The sequence below is a fragment of the Carassius auratus genome, chromosome 3 (genome assembly GCF_003368295.1).
Source record: "Carassius auratus strain Wakin chromosome 3, ASM336829v1, whole genome shotgun sequence".
Classification (NCBI taxonomy): domain Eukaryota; kingdom Metazoa; phylum Chordata; class Actinopteri; order Cypriniformes; family Cyprinidae; genus Carassius; species Carassius auratus.
This window is the reverse complement of record NC_039245.1, coordinates 5,800,736-5,821,374: the sequence shown is the minus strand read 5'-3', so window position 1 is coordinate 5,821,374 and position 20,639 is coordinate 5,800,736. Positions and strand designations below refer to the sequence as shown.

The 20,639-nt window shown below is 37.5% G+C and overlaps 1 protein-coding gene across 1 annotated transcript in view; it reads left to right on the top strand.

Annotated features, from left to right (window-relative positions):
• LOC113044866 (protein kinase C beta type-like) overlaps window positions 1-5,174 on the top strand; it is a 109,870-nt gene extending 104,696 nt beyond the window's left edge. Inside the window, exon 17 of the mRNA XM_026204992.1 lies at window positions 3,773-5,174. Within this exon, the coding sequence (XP_026060777.1) occupies window positions 3,773-3,931 (159 nt within the window). The 3' untranslated portion in view covers window positions 3,932-5,174. The remainder of the gene's footprint in view (window positions 1-3,772) is intronic.
• The last annotated feature ends 15,465 nt before the right edge of the window (window positions 5,175-20,639 follow it).

Genomic DNA, 20,639 nt, shown 5'->3' with positions numbered 1-20,639 from the left:
CATATGTTTATTTTTACATTTTCAAAATTCAGAAACTTTTTATTTATTTCTAGAGTTAAATAAAAATGTGCATCCCAGGCTTGTGGGCTGTCAGACTTTTTGGACCCCACTGTATCATAAAGTGTATCACACTTTTACATGGATCCATGCAACAATGGGCAGATTTATAGGCTCATTAACTCTGTTGGACAATTACTAGAATTAAAACTAGTCATTATGCGTTGACCTACAGTCCAGAGGTTTCCCTGCCAATGTCCAGTGCCATTTTTCTCTGAACTGTTTGGCTCTTGAGAGCCCAGGTAATCTAGTGGCCATCACTCTGGAGTTGTGGCTTGTGTGCTTCGCTGTGCTGTGGTGTGCTTGAACCAGCAAATGGACATAAGGTAGGAAATGCGCTTCTGTTGTTGTATCATATATCTTCTTCCTGTCTTTTTCCTGTCTGGGTCTGTGTTTATCCATGTGTGGGGTGCCAGGAGATTTCAGACGCTCTTCTGGACCGTCTCTCTCCCTCCAGTTTTCTCATGTTTGATGTGATCTGCATACGGATATTTGGAGTCCTATGTCTTCTACTGTATGCATCTATGGTTCTGGTTGTTTGTAAATCCTTTTCGCTGTGCTTTGACAGCACTCTCATCCCTCTCTGTCTTGCTCACCTGAAAGCGACTTGTCCCTGTTCTTTGTCATTTTAAAGGTGCTGTGTTCATTGCCTTGAAAAAGGAGATCAGACTGCCTTTTGTTTTTGGTTTATTGCCTTCAATATTTCCTGAATGTTTCTTTAATACTGAGTGTTATTATACCTAAAAAAAACTCTTGCACTTCCCACAATTCCCTCAGGCCCACCATTATTCAAAATTTAATTTTTAAGGTGGAAATAATAACTTAACTGCATTGTTTTTTCCAAGAGAGCCTTCATTTTTGGTTTTATTATCCAAGCAGACATCCAACAGACTGTGATTAATTTGTAAAAAAGATTAGCAAACTTATATTTATTGGGCCACCATGACTATTCTCTGTGTTTCTGTTAATATCTAAAAGTTAATGTGAATTGCCATGTGCAAGCAATTTTACTTCCAGAATGTGACATATTTTCAAGTGAAACAGGATATTCCACCAGAAAAACTTGCAGCGTTGGCAATAAAAGGGAACCTAATTTCAGAATAAGAGCAAGTTATTGCATTTTGATTAGAGATTATGAAACTAAAAATATTTTGGTGCAGAATAATGTCCACTGATTAACTGTTTACATACAACCAGGAACATGCAATAAGAAAGTAAGTAGAGTCATGCTGACGTAATCCCATTTCTTCCTCAGAGTAAAAAAAAAAAATATCTAAATACATTTTAGTTGCATGTATCAATTATACTGTTGGTCTTGCAATTATTCTGAATAAAGTAAGAGTTTACAGATATAAAGTTGCAGTTACCAGAAGTAGCCATTGTGAGATATAAAGTTGATATTAAAAGAAGTATGAGGGCACAATTATGAGAAATAATCATAACTGTGACAAAATCGTAGTTGATAGTGGCAACAGTGAGAAATGATGTCACAGTCATGAATTTGCAGTTGCAGTCAAATATTACTTTGCAGTTATGAGAAGTCACAGTTACAAGATATGAATGCAGTTATGTGTGAAATAGGCAAAATAATGATGAGATATGAAGTTGCAATAATAAGAAACCGTAACAACCTTGAGATATAAAGCCAAAATTATGAAAAAAACAGAAACAAGTAACAATAGTGAGGTGTGAAGGCGCATTTATGAGAAATTGTCACAATTGTAGGGTAAAAGGCTGAAATGATGAGAAAAAGTCACAAGTTTGAAAAAGGAATGCACAATTATTAGAAAGTCACATTGCTCAGATGTAAAGATGCAAGTATGAGAACACAAGCTAGAGATACAAAGTTGCAATTGTGAGAACCAAACTGTATGAGAAAATCTGTTACTTTTTACTGTATTTTTTATTTATATTACTCTGAGGCAGAAACGGGCTTCCATATTGACTTTACTGAACACAGCATTGTAGTGGTATTTATTCAGAAATATGTTTTTTTTTTTCTCCCCATAGTTTAAGATGACAGCCCCACTATCATATATCACACACATTACTACAAGACAACATTGCTTAGCACTTTGTGTACATCTGTGAATTGGTACGCAGTATTTGCATCGCTGAGGCTTTCTTGCTCCATTGATGCTTAGCATATTGAGTGCAACCCTTCCCCCCCACACAAGCTAGCATTTCCTCTGCTTTCATGGATTTACATTGCCAAGCAGTGCATTAACAATATCTAGCCCCAGAGAAGGCCCAATCCTCTCTCCTTTTCCCTCTGTTTTTTTCTCTCCATCCCCTCCATCTCTTCCACACCTTCTGTAATATTCCCTCCATCCCTCTTTAGCTTAGCTTACTTCGACCCACCTTACCTCCTTCTTTTCTTTCTTGTAGTCTTCTCTCTCCCTTGCCGTCCTCCCACTCAGTGTTTTTGAATGTGTGTGTCCTCTAAGCCAGGCTGGCTCTTCCCTCGGGCGCACTGGCACACAAGGCCACAGCAGCAGTAGCGCAGCAGAGAGGAATTCTCCCAGTAAGAACAGGCCTGTGGGCCTAACAAACCGTCTGCCCCTTTCATTTAGACTCCTCTTGCAGAGAGAGACTGAGAGAGAGAGGCATATAGAGTAAAAAAGAAAGGCCAGCAGTGCCTACGCTTTAGCATCTCATAAAAGAAACGGTAGCACACAGTGTGTCAATGCAGTGAGCCGTCTCCCACAGCAGCTCTGGATGGGGACTGTCAGTGAGATATGAGTCTCATCAGTGGCCTGGGCGTCTTTTTAAGTGCTTGGGTGTTATAGCGTCTTCTCCTGAAGTGGAATCCCTTCTTCTTTGGCACATAATTCCTCTTCAGCCTTTAAACACAGCTGGGCTTTGAGTCTTCTTTTCAGCTTCTTATTTAATGTGGATCCTTGTGGTTTTTTTAAGGGACAGTTCAGCCGAAAATGAACATTCTGTCTTTATTTATTTAATCCAAGGCCATATGCTTGTATTTTTATTAAGAATATATTTACAAATGTTTATATTTATACATTCATTGCATATGTATATATTTATTTATTTAGATATTTAAATTGGTATGTTTATATTTTATGATTTTATTTTTCAATCAAAAATATTAAGCAGCACAATAGATAATAAGAAATGTTTCTTTAGCAGAAAATCAGCATATGATTTCAGAAGGTTCATATGACACCGAAGAAAAAATTCAGCTTTGCATCACAGGAATAAATTACATTTTTAAAAAAACTGTTTTAAATTGTAATTATATTAATAATTTAGTGAAATATTGTTACAGTTTATACTGTATTTTTGAATCAAATAAATTCAGCCTTGGTGAGAATAAGAGACTCCTTTAAAAAGTTCTCAAATCAACTACGGCATCTACAGTGGAGATCTGACATAATAACATAATTTTGTTACCTGAAAATGATGTTTGATGTTATTGCTATCTGATTAGACTTGGACAATATGAGTGATACCTTTTAATGGTGCTCTTTGGAGCTTGGCAGATATGGCCATATGGCAAAAGCTGCATTAAGATTCTTCAAAAATGTCTTCCATTGTGTTTCACTAGAAACCAATGACATCAAACAGGTTTGGAACGACATGTGGAGAAGTATATAATGACAGAATTGGCATTTTTAGGTGAACTATCCCTTTAAGATCTGAAGACTTTAAAGTTGTATATATTATTCTAAACACCTCTCTTCTTTCTCTTTTCCAGCGAAACAGTCGAGATACTTGCAACTTTGACCGGGAGTTCACTAAAATGGCCCTCGATCTCACGCCCACCGACAAGCTGTTTATCATGAATCTGGACCAGGACGAGTTCCTGGGGTTCTCCTACACCAACCCGGAGTATGTCAATCCTGCTCAGGGTTAATCGAGCAAGCGTACTAGAGACTGCTGCTGGTGTATCTCTCTGTCTGCCTGTATGTGTGTGACATGTATGCTCAGGGTCGTGGAAGCTCACTCGTATTACCTTAACAGGATTTTACCAAAGGGCTCAGGTGGATCGTCTCAGCATATAGCTGTGAGGTATTTGGACATGTTTCCACGGGGCCAGAATTCAGACAACCTGTTCAAATATTTCCCTCTTTCAGGAAAGCCAGTAACCCCCCAGCTTTACGAGACAGTATTCAGTGTTTATATGACGGTAAACGTGGCCTATGCAACAAACGAGGAACAAACACGACTAACCCCGAGTGAGCAATTTGAAAAACAACAATGCCGCTCTCAATTATTTATTTGCGGTTCATTATTTTTCCCCCTGTTTGGTCTCTATTTGAGCTGAGCTAATGTTTAATTCACTGGCTTTAACCCATTATACCAAAATATTATTACCTCCCACGCATGACTTGAGCCGGCGCTCCCGTGCAGCCTGTGCGAAGTGCTGAATCCCTGGCAGAAGTGTCCTCACTATTGTGACATTCTGGGAGAGGGAAGAAGAAAAAAGAAAATGTCAAGATGGTTGCAAAGTGAAAATGTCATTATCATTCATAATGCTGCATTTCAGGAAGGATTCATATCACTGGCTTTGGGAGAGTGGAGATTTGTAAAGCTACTAGTTCATATTTCAGTATCCTCGACGATGAGGATTAGAAACAGCCGGATAGATCAAACGCAGCTGACGCCGTCTTGCAATACAGAATTCAGATAGTACCTAACTATGTATCTATGCACCGTGTAGGAAACACAATGTGCCGTTTTGCAAGGGACTTCAGCATCCCTGTGATTTCAAATGCTTAATTTGCATGATTGCAATAGTTTGTTTATCCTCTAGGCATGATACTTTTGGATATATCTATCATTCAGGTGAAAAGACTGGTTTTCAATCACAGAGAAATCATACTTGCATTTCCGAACGCTTGGTATAGATCAGTCATATATAGCAATGTGATTCGAGTCTGCCACCTATGTGCACCGATGACTCATAGGCTTTGTGTAAATAATGTAACTAAGCACTTTATGAAAAAAAGCAAACATGTATTTCTTAGCTCTCTTCTCATTCATTTAAAAGATAAAAGCGTACCGTTATTAAGGTTTTGCATGTTCAGATTTATTATCACTACACATAAATGGCTTGTAATTTGTCCTTTGCATCATCTTGGTTGATTTTTATTAATTTTTTATTAATTTTTTAAGTATGTAAACATCTTCATATGTCCGAGATCCCTTGTGAAACCAATAATGAAACGATTTTGAGATTAGATACACAGAAATCAATAGCCTCTCTCCTGAATAAGCGGAGCTGGATTGATCTGTTCTGCCTACTCTTGTACAGATCCTAACCTCTTTAGTGCTGTGTGTAGCGGTGCTGTCTCTGTGAGGTGAATAGTTGCAGTGTTTTGATTGGGCTTAGTGACACTAGCCTTCATTTTATACTCACCGTGTGGCTGCCCGATAGTGCTGTCCCATAATGTTGTCCGAGACCCGTTCGCTCCGTAAAGTAAAGCTGCCGCATATCGATCGGACAATTATCAAAAAGAGAAATAAAAGGCATATATCAGTTGACACCGTGGAGCGTGGGGTGAGCGCGAGGTGATTTAGAGGGAGAATTTGGCTAGCTTAAAGGCACTGAGTGTCTGCTTAATTGCCAGCCGAACAGTTTATGACTTCGAGGTCAGCTCCAGGGATAAAGGATGCAAGGTCTTGGAAGCCACAAACACATACAGTAGATACTGGATAAGACACTAGACAAACCATTAAAGTTATAGCTTATTGATGTACTTATGGGAGAATATGTAAGATGTTATATTTGTAATACAGATATTGAAATTGAAAACCTGTGGGTTTTTTTTTGCCTGGTTCCTGTGTGTGTGTGTGTGTGTGTGTGTGTGTGTGTGACATATCAGGACACAACTCTGAATAATGACATTGGTATGACACAGGTATTACAAGGAGAGGGTGACTTATGAGGACATAACCCATGTCCCCATTTTTCAAAACACTTATAAACCATACAGAATGATTTTTTTTTTTTTGAGAAAGTAAAAATGCACAAAGTTTCCTGTGAGGGTTAGGTTTAGGGGTAGGGTTGGTGAATGGCGATAGAATATACAGTTTCTACAGTATAAAAACCATTACGCCTATGGGATGCCCCCACTTTTCACAAAAATATACATGTGTGAGTCTGTGTGTGTGTGTGTGCGTGTGTGTGTGTGTGTGTGTGTGTGTGTGTGTGTGTGTGTGTGTGCCTGTGTGCATGTTCACCACACTTGAGGTATTACAGTTTTTTTCAGTCGCTAACAAGCATTTGTCCAAGCAGTTGTCACATTTTCAAAATGTGATGCGATGATATCAGTTCAAAAACAATTTATGTTGTGTAAATTGGGCCAACCACAACTGATTCCAATCTGGCATAGACTCAATGGCAGGGGTTATTTTTTTCTATTACATTGACACTTATACAATACAGTTTTTCTCGATTGCTTAAACACATTTGCCCACTCTGACATTACATTTCAAAACCGTTAACACAGGATAAAACTGAAGCTCAATGGTCAAAATGACTCATTTTGTAAGCAAAATTCTCTAACACTCACAAAACATTAAAAACATGCAACATAAGCAAATATGTCCATCAAACACCACAACTTGTGGTCAAATTAATTCATTCTTTCAATCAATCATTACACAATGGACTACAAAATACAAAATGCAGCCATCAATATGAAATATGATACTTTACAAACTCAAATGGATACTGGGGAAAAAAAGCTACAAAAGGAAACTTATGGGTGGAAATACCTTTTTTTTAAAAAGAAAAGAAAGATATATACATTTTATCTTTCACATTTAGTCCATTCGTTCTTGACGATTATGCCACAGGTTCTCATCAACATCGCATTGAATGTTTTCCCTTGCAATGCACCGAGGGAAATACCTCCTTGCATGGCGTATCCATCCCTGGCAGTCCTCTGCACCTATTGCCAGGCAACCAGCCTTCATTGCCTCCAGGAGGGGTATCTGCTCATATGGCTGGTGATCATACACCTTCCACCTCCAAGCAGAGAATGTCAAAATTGACATTACTGTATGACAGTCACATAAATGGGATTGATAAAACATCTGCACGCATACAAACTCCTCTGCCATGGCCTCTTACTCTCCTTCCGTGCCTATGGCCTCTTTGATCCATGCTTGCAAATAGCAACACAGAGCTGGCATCTTTTATAGATGGATGAGGACTGATTGCTGATTGAAGAGTTGTGCAAATGAGTTTCACACAGGTGCATAGAGATTTATAATTATGCAAGTAGTTTCTATCAGCTGTGAATAGATTTTGTTATTTTGTTCAACACAGTGAATCCAATAGAGTTTAGGGCCTTTCAATGAGATCTGTGGTAACTGTTTTGAAAAAGGGTGTGAAAAATGTGTGAAACAAATGAAAAAGTGTTAAAACATTTGCAAGAGAAGATTTCTGCTGTGCTAATGATGTGATGATGAAGATCAAGCGGATCCCAGTTTCATTTAGTGTGTCTTAGCAAATGAGAAAAACCGTAAAAGGAGGACTTTGAAGAGAGATATTTTTGGAAACAGAAAAAGACAAACACTGTAATGTATGGACGAGGAAGAGTAAGAGAAAGGGGCCCAGTGAGAGGAGCAGGAGTAGTGAGAGATGCAGTGAGAGATGGATATTTTGTTCACTGTAAGCAATACTGTCAAACCTTTTCTGTTCCATCATACCGTGTTTCTACTGTACCTCCTGCAGTAAACAGTAAAGGAAAAAAATAGCTTTTTACTGGAATGCTTTTGAATGTGAACATTACTTTACATTTGGACATACAGTTCCTAACCAAGAAATTTAGTGTAAAACAGTGAATTGCATGTTTTGCATGCAAATACCTGTAAAACTGAGACTGAAAAGTCTATGCAGTTTTTGTAATGTCAACAATAGCCGGTATTTTGAAACCTGGTGTACTTTGATTGACTGCATGTACCTTGTGAGGTGAAAACAAGTGTTATTCTTTGACAGAATAATTTAATTTTGAGTCAGATTTCCAGTGTTTTGGTAAAGTTGCTGTGTGCAGAGAAAGATGTGTTCTATTTTGAAATGAAGATTTAGTACATATTTAACAAAATGTGTTTTTGAGAAGAAAATTGTCCATTTGGCCAATTGTGTTTTGTAGGTGATAGTCTGTGTTAAGAGTTTAGAAAAAGTATCTGAAGTATGGTTAAGTGCTTGTTAGCAATTTAAAAAAACTGGATGACTTTGGATGACTCCCATAAAACATACAGTATTTGCAATCATTTGAGACACTGTGGTCCCTGTGAGTATTTTACTAAGCCCAAGATGCTATCTGCCAAAGAAATGTCCCATCTTATCAGCAGCCAAAATTCATGCTTGGGAAATGAGACGATGCGACCAGAGTCATGGGCAATCTGTGGACGCAAATTATTCCCCTGGCCTGCCGTCACTCAGAGCTGCCTCCCACATGACTGGATCCTTCAAGAAGATCTCCGTCACCTGCGTCCTGCACTCTAGACTTGGACAAAACAAAACCGTTTAAAGAAGAATGAGAGCAATTACTCCATTCTCTTCTTACTGTCAAAATCTTTATGATGCTATAGTGTGTGTGTGTGAATGAGAAAATGAAGGTTTCATTCTCAAAATGTCATCTTGGTGCTTTCTCTGAGGCTCTGAGCTGAGTGAACATTTTTGGTGTCACTTTTATTGTGACAGCTAATGAAATTATTTGCGTTTGACAACAGCTCATTATGTGCCTCAAGGCATCGTCTGGGATTGCTGTGTTCTATTTTTTTTTTATTCTTTTCCTGTTTTGTTTTATTTTCACCCCCTTTAGAGTTATATATTAAAATCATCCTCTGTGACAAAGAATCTGCCATCTGAAGTTGGCCTTAAAAAAAAAGAGAACATATGGATGAAGACAAATAGCAAAGTAAAGCTTGCTATGGAATAATAAGATTAATAATGACTACATCCCATAAGTCATTTATCAGCATACAGTTTGATAGAGATTCCCATACATCCTCCCCACTTACTTGTGCAATCAGCTCGGCGCATCCTCAACAGATACTAACTGTGCATTCAAGTCCTCGTGGAAAGTTTGTATTTACAGGTTGGGAAGTTGTAATTACGTTCAAGTCACTTGGGTTGGAGCAAGATGGCATACCTTTTCTACAAAAAAAAAAAAATTGAGCACATTTTTTTGTTTACTCTGCTTAAAAATAAGAATACTCTGCCTAAATTATGAATAAAGAATGTGCAAAGGGTGTGTTTCTGCTTTTTTAATATTCTAAATCAAGTTTAAGAAGGTGTTGTAAATTTAATTGTTAAGATATGTTATGATGTTATGAACTGTACAATATTATTGTAAAATGTATATGCAACAAGGTAGTTTCATTGTAAATGAAAAATATATATAATTCAATTTAACACATTTACTATCAATATAGATGCTGCATCTGTTTAACTTGTATGTGCAAGGTTTCCAGCGGCATCCCATTCCAGTTATTTTTAGCTGTACAAAACAGCTCATTATGGTTCTTGATATTGGAAACCAGTATTTCTAATGTTATTATTTCAGTGTATTGTAATTACAAACACAGTGGTGTGTAGCAAAATAGTTTTACCATTTACCACACTTTGTATCTTCTATATTTTAACCTTTAGAGGCTAAAGTATCAGAAGCAGATCCACAAGGTTAGTAAGGCATAAAGTTACATACACATGGTTACTATTTATTTACTGTAGTGGTAACCAAGGAAATCTACAAATACTATTGTTGAACTACGGGTAAACCATGGTTCATTTTCATTAAGGGACTGCCAGTTAAAGGCTATAGCACACATAAAATGCAGCCTTTTTATTCTGGCAGTGTATGATTTATTAACATTATAGAATAAAACATGAGCATTGTGAACTATGTACATTCAATTTTTAATAAAGGTAATTGCACAAACTATGTAGAATACACTTTCAATTGGTTTATTCTGAAATAACATTTTTTGTATGTTTTTTCAAAAAAAAAAAAAAAAAAATTCTGTTCTCATTATTCTGGGCTGTCGTTCCCAAAAGCATTAGTGATTTCTTATGATACTTTTGGGAAATGCAGCCCTGTTAGAAATGAGTGAACGTGTGATTGATTGATTCTGTCTTGCATCATTTGCGTGTGTTCAGATAAGCCGGAAAATAGTTCTATCCTGTACATTATAACACAGATAATTATTTTGTTAAATAAACAAAATCAATGGTAAATAAAACATCTTATCTATACTTTTTATTTGAGGATGGATACTTTAAATAGTTATCAATTAGTATTGATATATCGATACTTCAGGATCGAAACGCCCATCCCTAATAAGACCATCTCTGTCAGAAGTCTAAAACATTCACAGAAAAAAAACTTACTTCCACAATGCAAAAAAGGGGGATTGTTTCTGTCATATTTTCTCACTGACAAACCCCAAACTCTGAAGCTCTGGGCTTAAAGTCAACTATACTACTAGTGTCGCCTGTAGCGGGTTTATAAAAATTTTACAAACAACCCTTGCAAACGCCCCTTACACTCATCACACCCATACAATTATTATTATTCTTACAAAATCTTACAAAAGTTTTTCTGGGGTTTGACAGTACAGAGCTAAATTGCTAACAAGTGTGGCAAAAACAAATGTTTTGTTAACTTCTCATGAACAAACTCCACAAGTTCAGCGTCTCAAATGATACACAAATATTCCATCAAATTCCACCATATTGTTTGACCCTGTTAACAATAAACAAATAAGAGATTATATTTTGACATAAAACGTTAAAGAAAGATCTGAGTTTCCCATTTGTATCTATGACTTTGCTCAAGTTCATGTGTGTTCAGTTCTTAAAGGGGTCAAATGATGCAATTTCAAGATGTCCTTTCTCTTTGGAGTGTTACAAGCTGTTTGTGAACAAAGTTCTAAAGTTGCAAAGACTAAAGTCTCAAACCCAAAGAGATATTCTTTATAAAGGTTAAGACTCATCCACGCCCCCCTAAAACGCCTCGTTTAAACACACCCCCACGTCTACATAACTGTCTGGGAAGGTTTGCATAACGCTGCCCAAATATTCACGCAAAGAAAGAAAGCCGTATCTTTGATTCTCGCTATAGTATTATTGCTGCCACCGCCATGTTGTGAAGACGCTGTGTTTTTGTTTCATTGTGAAAACCTAATTTTTTTGGTCTTCCAAAAGAGGACACAGCTAGAAATCAGTGGTTAAGTTGTGTTACAAAACTGTTCCAGAACAGTTTCAGCCCAAATATTCAGATGAGTGCAGTGCATTTTATGGTGGGCTGTTTCCTGATTTTGGGAGAGAAGACTACAATCTGGCACTTCTGACTCACAGTCTGTAAGTATATTTACATATCTAAAGGATTTGCCACTGACGATTCAAACATGAGTTTTGAGCAGTGTAGAGTAACGCTTGTTGTTTGTCATTTCTCCAATCGCAAATGCAGACATGGTTTTATGTTTATGCGGCGCGATGCAATGGAATGCGTACAAAGACAGTATTAGTCATTATAATCAGTAATTATGTCCTCACTGGATGCAACAAATGGCTCGTTTGTAATGGATTTTATTGGTTTCTGACTGGGACACGCATCACAGTATGTTAAGGGGCGTAACATTTCCGTCATACACTTGAGGTATTTGGCCAATCACAACGCACTGATCAGAGCCAATCAGAGCACACCTCGCTTTACAGACTGATGAGCTTTATATAAAATTACACGTTTCAGAAAGGAGGTGCATAGAGGAGAAACAATAATGTAAAGTACATGGACAATAAATAAACACATTTCATTACACCAAATACACAACATAATGTTCTTTTTAACAACATCATATGACCCCTTTAAATGCAATATAATACCAATCTATCTTTTTGTACATAAAGTAATTGCACAACCACTATAGTATCCAGGCGATGTTTCTTTTTAGCATCACAGTGCATGGTGTGTGTGCCTTGTGCAACGGCCCCCTATCCATCCTCTAATGACACCCTAGCAGGCCCCTGCAGCGAGATTTACAGACCAACAGACGCACCCCTTCTCCCACTTTTTGTATGGGATGTAATTAAAGCGGTGTTGGGTGCATGGTGTGTGTTTTAGCATGCATTATATCCCAGCGGTGGCTTCCCTCCCGCTTTCCCCACCCCCTAAATGCCCCTCAATTCTCCCAGGAACTCCCCGTGCAGCGAGCAAACAAATAGTTGTTGAGCCACTATTGATTTGAATTCATTTTGTTCTTCCTCAATTAGTGTTCTCTCCTTGTGCTGTTTGTTCTCGCTTTTAAAGAAGATCCCTAATTAACTGCAAAACAATTTGCTCTCTCGCACATGGCACACATCAAAGCGCAGAGATATTCTCCTCCACAGAGAACCCTCTCGTTCTGAAGAAGAGAAGAAAAAAGACAAAGGCCCAGTGTCTGATATTTATTTTATTCATTGGATCTTATAGAACGTTTAGGAGAAATGCATGACGGAAGGATTTATTGGATTTGGTAGCACTTGCTTAAAGAGACGCGGAGAGAGAGAGGGAGAGTCATGCATTTTTTTCCTTTTCTTTAATTGTGATAAGTGGTCTGGCTGTCCTGTCTCATAGAGGTAAAACAATTTAAAAAGCAATCTCCCATTTTAATGAAAACAAGCATGTGGACCCGCTTGGAGCTAATGAAGCTGGGAGAGTTATTATAGAGGTTTCAGGGATCTTCCACATGTCTATGTACAGTCATAAACGTGGGGTGGAAGGGCAGGGCTTCACTCACTGTGAGCACATGAGGGTGTAGCATGCATAGAGAAAAATGTGTTCATTTAGCTTTTCATATTTGCAACGCTGCATAGGAGACAGTTAAAAGTCAGCAGCACTGCTAAAAGTAGCAATGCTATAAGCAATGCTGTTTTTCTCAATAGTGAGGTGCTAGCATGTATTGGGGCTTCTTAGTGATACTATATTGATTAAGTAGTGGGTAGTGCTAAACTTAACATTTTTTAATATTACAGAAGTAAAGATGTGGGTGCAGTATTCTCGAAATGAGATTTTTCTTAATTTTTACATTACATTATATTATATTTCAGTTTTTTTCTGTGTTCCAAAAATAGATCAATAATGTTGAGGAATGTTGTTAATATAATTAGCTGATTAGCTGACAGTGATTAAAGGTGCATTAGGTAATTGTCTTCAGAAAAATTTTTCATTATGTAGGTTGATAGCAATCACATCTCGATAGCAATTATTAAGTTAAGTGGTCTAAATGTTTTTATACGTATTTATATATTCTATGGAAGACCAAAAAAAAAAATTCAAAAATTTGTTTTTTCACTTTCTCTTGGAACGTCCAAACAAACGGCTTCTTCCTCTTGCAGTGTCGTTCTGTCTGCTGTTTAGAATCAAAACAAGCAATGTCTGATGCCTCAAAGACTTGATTCATTCTTTTCAGATATTTGTTTAACTCAGGGGTGTCGAACTCAATTGTAGGGCCAACCAATCAAGTCATTCAGGCTTATTTGAAAACTATATGGTATGTGTGTTGGAGAAGGGTTGGCTCCGGCCCAGGAATTGAGTTTGACACCCCTGGTCTAACTTATCTTAATCAAAGTAACAAGCTTTTGTATACAGTACTCTCTCAAATACTCCTATAAAAGTGCTTTGTATGTATGAGGTAATATCGCATATTCTCAACAATCAGACAATGCTTTTATTCTTATTTAAAGTTTGGCATGAACACATATTACTAGGCCTATTTAATATATATCACACATTAATATTATTAATTACAGTTATAACAGTAAGTGCAAGCTAATTGTCCATGTAGCTTGTATGTAACTAGCTGGGTAACTGTTATATCTAGTATTATTGTAGCTAATTGTTTTCAGTATAGTAGCTTATAGCTTAGCTATAGCAACATTCTTTTGAGTTCGAATGGAGGTTTTATCTCTATGCTTCTCTGAGCATCATTATAGGTGCAGATGGATGAAAGTGTTCTCCTCTCCTGCTGATGTGCTCTGATATTAGAGGTATTTTGTGGAGAGATGCTGTTCGTGGACGTTCTGTTCCGTTTTCAGTGACTCTTGCCCCTCCGCTACCCTCTCCTCCAGAAAACTCAATAATATGGCATCATCACAGACCCACTGTGAAGATTTAACCCAGAGTGACTTCAGCCGCTTCGACAGTCTGAATCAAGCACGCTGTGCTGCGGCTCCCCTTAAACCACAAGGGAATTGTGCAAGGTATAGAAGAAGAGAAATGATCCTTTCCGCTATTGTGATCAGTAATGAAACATCTGGGATGCTAATTATGGGGAGCCCTGGAACTGATAATTACTGCTGTTTTTATAAGGGTCTAGTTCATAACTCCCGAAATGATACGGCGAGAGAATAGTAATTACTTGCCTTTGCACGCCCATGTTTGTCGATCAGTGGTAGTCTTCAGAGAGCGTGGTATAGCTCTGAGCTTTTGAATTATAAAAACACTCATCAAATATAGAAAACTTCATAGGAAACTTTTTATTCTATAAATATTTCCCAGAGTACAGAATGAATAGATAAGTTATTCAGAAGGAATGCATCAGCAGAAGCCCCCTCTGAGGAGTCCTAAACTTTCCGGCACATTTAATTGGTGTTCCTCATGTTTATGTAGTTGTTCTCTGACAGCAGCTCGTGCTGAAGAGGCAGTGAGGTAGAGTGAACGCTGCCTGATCATGATCCAGCCTCTCATTATGTAAGTGTCCTTCCATCCCTGTGTGAACTCTCCTCCCTCTGTCTGAGCCCGTCACTCACCATCACTGTTCCTTGTTCTTTTCAGAATACTGCAACAATGGAACAGTGGACCTTAGTGAGTCAACAATGTTAAAGACTCTATGAAAAACAACTTGAGATGAAAAATTTGGCTTGTGTCTTTTAGTCCATGTACAGCGTTGATGTCATCTTTATGCTATTGTACTTATAAAAGTTACTTAAAGGGGGGGTGAAATGCTCGTTTTCACTCAATATCCTGTTAATCTTGAGTACCTATAGAGTAGTACTGCATCCTTCATAACTCCAAAAAGTCTTTAGTTTTATTATATTCATAAGAGAAAGATAGTCAGTACCGATTTATCCCGGAAAAACACGAGCCGCTGGAGGCGTGATGTGTGGGCGGAGCTAAAGAATCACAAGCGCCAGTAGGCTTGAAAGCGTTTGGAAGCTGTGACATTATCTTGAGGAAAAAAACATCATCCAAAACAAACCATGGCTAACAGTCAGATTCAGCGTATATTTATGATCCAGAATCAGATCCAGAGGCTGAAACTGAACGAGAGCAGCAGCAGCAACGACTCGCTCCGAGCAGGGCTCGAACCCGGGTCTCGGCATGGGAGGGGAAGCACTAACATGGAGGGAGAGATATTTTAAAGGGGGGGTGAAATGCTATTTCATGCATACTGAGTTTTTTACACTGTTAAAGAGTTGGATTCCCATGTTAAACATGGACAAAGTTTCAAAAATTAAGTTGTACGTTTGAAGGAGTATTTTTGTTCCAAAAAAAACTCTCCCGGTTTGTCACAAGTTTCGGAAAGTTTTTTTCGAGTATGGCTCTGTGTGACGTTAGATGGAGCGGAATTTCCTTATATGGATCCTGAGGGCACTTCTGCCGGAAGAGCGCGCGCTCCCGTATAGCAGCGCACTGAGAGCACAACAGACTTCACTGATCAGAGTGAGAGCGTCGCGAAAAGTCACAAAAGAAGTGTGTTTTTGGTTGCCAGGGCAAGACAACCCTGCACAGATTACCAAAAGAGAAACAGCATTAAGGGACCAGTGGATGGAGTTTATTTTTACAGAGCATCAACGGAGTTGTGCAAGTGTTTTTGTTTGTTCCCTGCATTTCGGATTGGACATCGTTTATTTCATAAGGATAATGCAGTCCCAACGGAAAAGGGTCACGATCGTGTGTTGGAAACGCATGCGGTGAGTAAAACTGCTTCAAATATCTCTGTGTTGTTAACTTAGCAATTGGCGCGTAAGCACATCAAGTAAACAACATGCGATGTTGTCATCAAACTGCACTTTCCACATGTACAGCTTAAAAAAAAAAAAAAAGACGACATAAAGTGGAACTTAGTCATTTTCCAAAACCGCTAAGCAAATATATACAGTTTCAGTACATACCACATAGAGAGGTCGTTGCTGATGCTGCTCTTGTTAAATTTCAGCCTCTGGATCTGTGTCACAGCTTCCACATGCTCTCAACTCAAAATCCTACTGGCGCTCGTGATTCTTTAGCTCCGCCCACACGTCACGCCTCTAGGCGCTCGTGTTTTTCCGGGAAAAATCGGTACAGACTATCTTTCTCTTATGAATATAATAAAAATAAAGACTTTTTGGAGTTATGAAGGATGCAGTACTACTCTATAGGTACTCAAGATTAACAGGATATTGAGTGAAAACGAGCATTTCACCCCCTCTTTAAGCATTTTTACTCACCGCCTGCGGTTCCAACACACGATCGTGACCCTTTTTCGTTGGGATTGCATCATCCTTAAGAAATAAACTATACGCAAATCCGTCGTCAAACTGGGCCTTGTTTGTAAAACAAGCATCTTCGAAATGCAGGGAAGGAACAAACACAAACACTTGCACCACTTCGTTGATGCTCTTTAAAAATAAACTCCATCCACTGGTCCCTTAATGCTGTTTTTTTGTTGGTAATCTGTGCAGGGTTGTCTTGCCCTGGCAACCAAAAATACACTTTTCGTGACTTTTCGCGACTTTTTGTGACTTTTCGCGACGCTCTCGCTCTGATCAGTGTGCTCAGCCTCTCAGTGCGCTGCTATACGGGAGCGTGCGCTCTTCCGGCAGAAGTGCCTTAGGACCCATATAAGGAAATTCCGCTCCATCTAACTTCACACAGAGCCATACTCGAAAAAAACTTTCCGAAACTTGTGACAAACCAGAAGGAGTATTTTTGGAACAGAAATACTCCTTCAAACGTACAACTTAATTTTTGAAACTTTGTCCATGTTTAGCATGGGAATCCAACTCTTTAACAGTGTAAAAAACTCAGTATGCATGAAATAGCATTTCACGCCCCCTTTAAACTGACTTTTTAGACACACACTTAAAATTACAGTCTAAAATAGTCAAAGCTTTCTCTTCCAGGATAATGGACAAAAATATTGTTGATTCATCTAGCAATACAAAGATTTTTGTACAATCAAATCTGAATCAAAGGTATAGTTTAGGTTTAGAGAACTTTGGCCTGCAAATTTGCATAGTGGAAAAACATTTGTCCAAAGGACTTTAGTCAGGGTAGACCCATATTTACTTTTTGACAGGAATGAAAATAAGGCAGTGCTGACAGAAGTGCAGTGCGTTCAATGGAGTGTAATGTAGTTTAACAACATACTGATTGTAGTTGGTGAACATTATGTGATCAAATGCCTTTATAGAGTGTGTGCCATTGTAAAGACTGTAAGTCTATCCCTCACAACCTCTCTTTCATCTGAGTTCAATTGAATGTGGTGTCTAACCTGACTAAAGACTTATTTAAACATCACAAACTGACCTCTTGGCTGAAAGCTGTAGGCTTGTAATGTTGTGGGATAGCGGAGTAGATGGGGTTTCCAATTTTTAAATATATAAAAATATATGCCACTGGGCATTTATATTACTTTATATCACTTGCAGCTCAATAGCAAGTAGCAAACATTCTTTCTTTCTTTCTTTCTTTCTTTCTTTGATTAAAGTTATTTGTTCAATACGAATACGATAATGGATAAAAGACAGAAAATTGTGATTTCATAGGCCCTGGATGTTTTTCACACAGCAAATGCCATTTAGTAAATAATAGATGAACAATTCCAAATGATCTCCAATGTCCAGTGGAAAGATTTGAACATACTGAACTCTCATCTTGCTAGCACACTTTTTCAAAGCCAAAATAAAAAATATATACTTTTTTATTGGCAGTGACTTCCTAATATATATATATATATATATAAATACCCTCCACACACACACACACTTTTCCCGTTATAATGAATAGTAGTACAGTCCTCCGGTGGCCTGGCCTGTGATGCTCCACTGCACCAGAGGCTGTTCAGAAACATCATCCATTGCAGTTGACAAGGATGAATTTGAGCAATACTGGTTCATGTGTGTTAAAGTCCAGGGTCAATGCCCTTCAAAAATGATGACAGACTCCATGGTTAACATCCACAACTGCTGTGGGCTCAGTGCTTCGGTTGGGCCCACCCAAGACCGAGGCAGCCTGTTGTCCTAATCTGTGTGGAAACGCCAGAGGTGGACAGTAACAGAGTTATTTGCTACTTTAACCTTATTACATTTGGAAGACAGTTATCATACTTTTTACTCCACTTTTTCTGTGTAGCTTTAAATGTATGTTTGGCTAATTTTTTCTTATGCAAATCCGACAGCCTTGGGATCTTCCCCGCTAAACTAAACGTTTGCACTACTGCACGGTGTGCTCTAAAAAGGCAAATAAGATTATAAGATTATAAAAGACAAAAAAGGCACATATTTATAGTGTGGTGTGTGATCATCTCTGTGTTCAGCACATTGAATTTAAAGAGACAACTGTATGTGATGCCTTACGTAGGCCAAGCACTATGATCAACCATAACCATAATTATTCTATTTGTAGTAAAACTATATACACAAATTTAACATAGTTTCATTTAGTAACTATTTAGTATATATATATATATATATATATATATATATATATATATATATATATATATATGTATGTATGTATGTATGTATATATATATATATATATATATATATATATATATATATATATATATATATATATATATATATATATATATATATAAAACCCTTACTACTCAGGAAGGAAGTATATATATAACTGAACATTATTTTATTCTCAAAACACTGCACATAAGTACATAAGTTGTTTTGTATTTTTTTGGCAAACAAATGATCAATAATTAGGTTAAATGATCACACAGGTCAAACATTTTTACTTCACTTTTTTACAACTTTGGAATCTAAACTCGGAAACGAATTGAAATCAATAAGCAGAATCATAATCTGAATGGATAAAATTCAAACAATACCCAACAGCCCAACTTATGAAGTTCACTGATTTATAAACATTTTATGAACACTGATCAGTTGATGGCAAAATTAAAAAAAATATGGTTCTTTGGCGCATAGTGCATATACCCATGGGCATACTGAGAGACTGTGTTCCAGTTTTCTGAAAAGACTAAAGATTTGTTTTCTTTTCCATGTTTGCTTTGTTTGCCTAAAATGAACCATACCATATCCTTCAAAGAACTTTGTAACTTTTAAACAAGGATTAAAATGAGTTCAGTGTAGCTGTAGGAGTTTTGAATAAAAAATAAAGATGATTAGCTTCATTCAGTAGTTTTATTTCTATAGGTTTGGTAACATAACAGCTCTTAATTCCAAAGATAATACAAGCTAATCAGTGTATTCAGTAGGTTGCATTAGTGGCGTAAGGTATTGTAAGTATACAACAATGTGACAATAAAACAATGGATTTACTTTTGATACTTAAAGGTTTGGTTCACCCAAAAATGAAAATTATGGCATTAATAACTTATCCTCATATCGTTCCAAACTAGTAAGACCTCTGTTTATCTTCGGAACAGAGTTTAAGATATTTTAGATTTAGTCCGAGAGCTCTCTGTCCCTCCATTGAAACTGTGTGAACGGTATACTGTCCATGTCGTGAATGAGTCATTATCTGTTCATAATCAGTTCTCTCTTCACAGAAGTTCAGTCAGTGTACTGTTTGAGTAAATGAATTACTCCGGGATATTGGTTTGTTTGAACTCAGAGGGAGTGTCAGCCACATTAAAAAAAGTTAACAGCTTAAGTCATTTGTGGATTAATGCGTATTAGAGATGCGAACCGTTTAAAACGATTCAGTTCGATTTGGTGAACTGGTTCAGAAAGATCCAGTTACATCGAGTTTTTCCATTGGCGAACCAGATATCACAAACTGCTTTGTTTTGAACTAGCTCACAACAGACACTGAAGAGAAGCAATGCTGAATAAAGTTGTAGTTTTTGCTATTTTTGGACCAAAATGTATTTTCGATGCTTCAAAAAATTCTAACTGACCCTCTGATGTCACATGGACTACTTTGAAGATGTTTTTCTTACCTTTCTGGACATGGACAGAAGACCGTACACACAGCTTCAATGGAGGGACTGAGAGCTCTCGGACTAAATCTAAAATATCTTAAACTCTGTGTCGAAGATAAATGGAGGTCTTAGGGGTTTGGAACGACATGAGGGTGAGTTATCAATGACATAATTTTCATTTTTGGGTGAACTAACGCTTTAAGTACTTTTAAAAGCATGTACTTTCATACTTTTGCTTAAGTAAGTTGTGTTTACAACTTTCACTTGTAGTGGAGTAATATTTGACCAGTAGTATCTGTACTTTCACTCAAGTAATGAAGTTGTGTACTTTGTCCACCTGTGGGAAATGCTGCATTTCTCGAAGTAAATGCAAATTTAGCTCTATTTTGTGGATTTTGACCTTAATGAAGGTTATGGTCTTTCTTAACTGAAGCTTTTTTTAACATCTTACATAA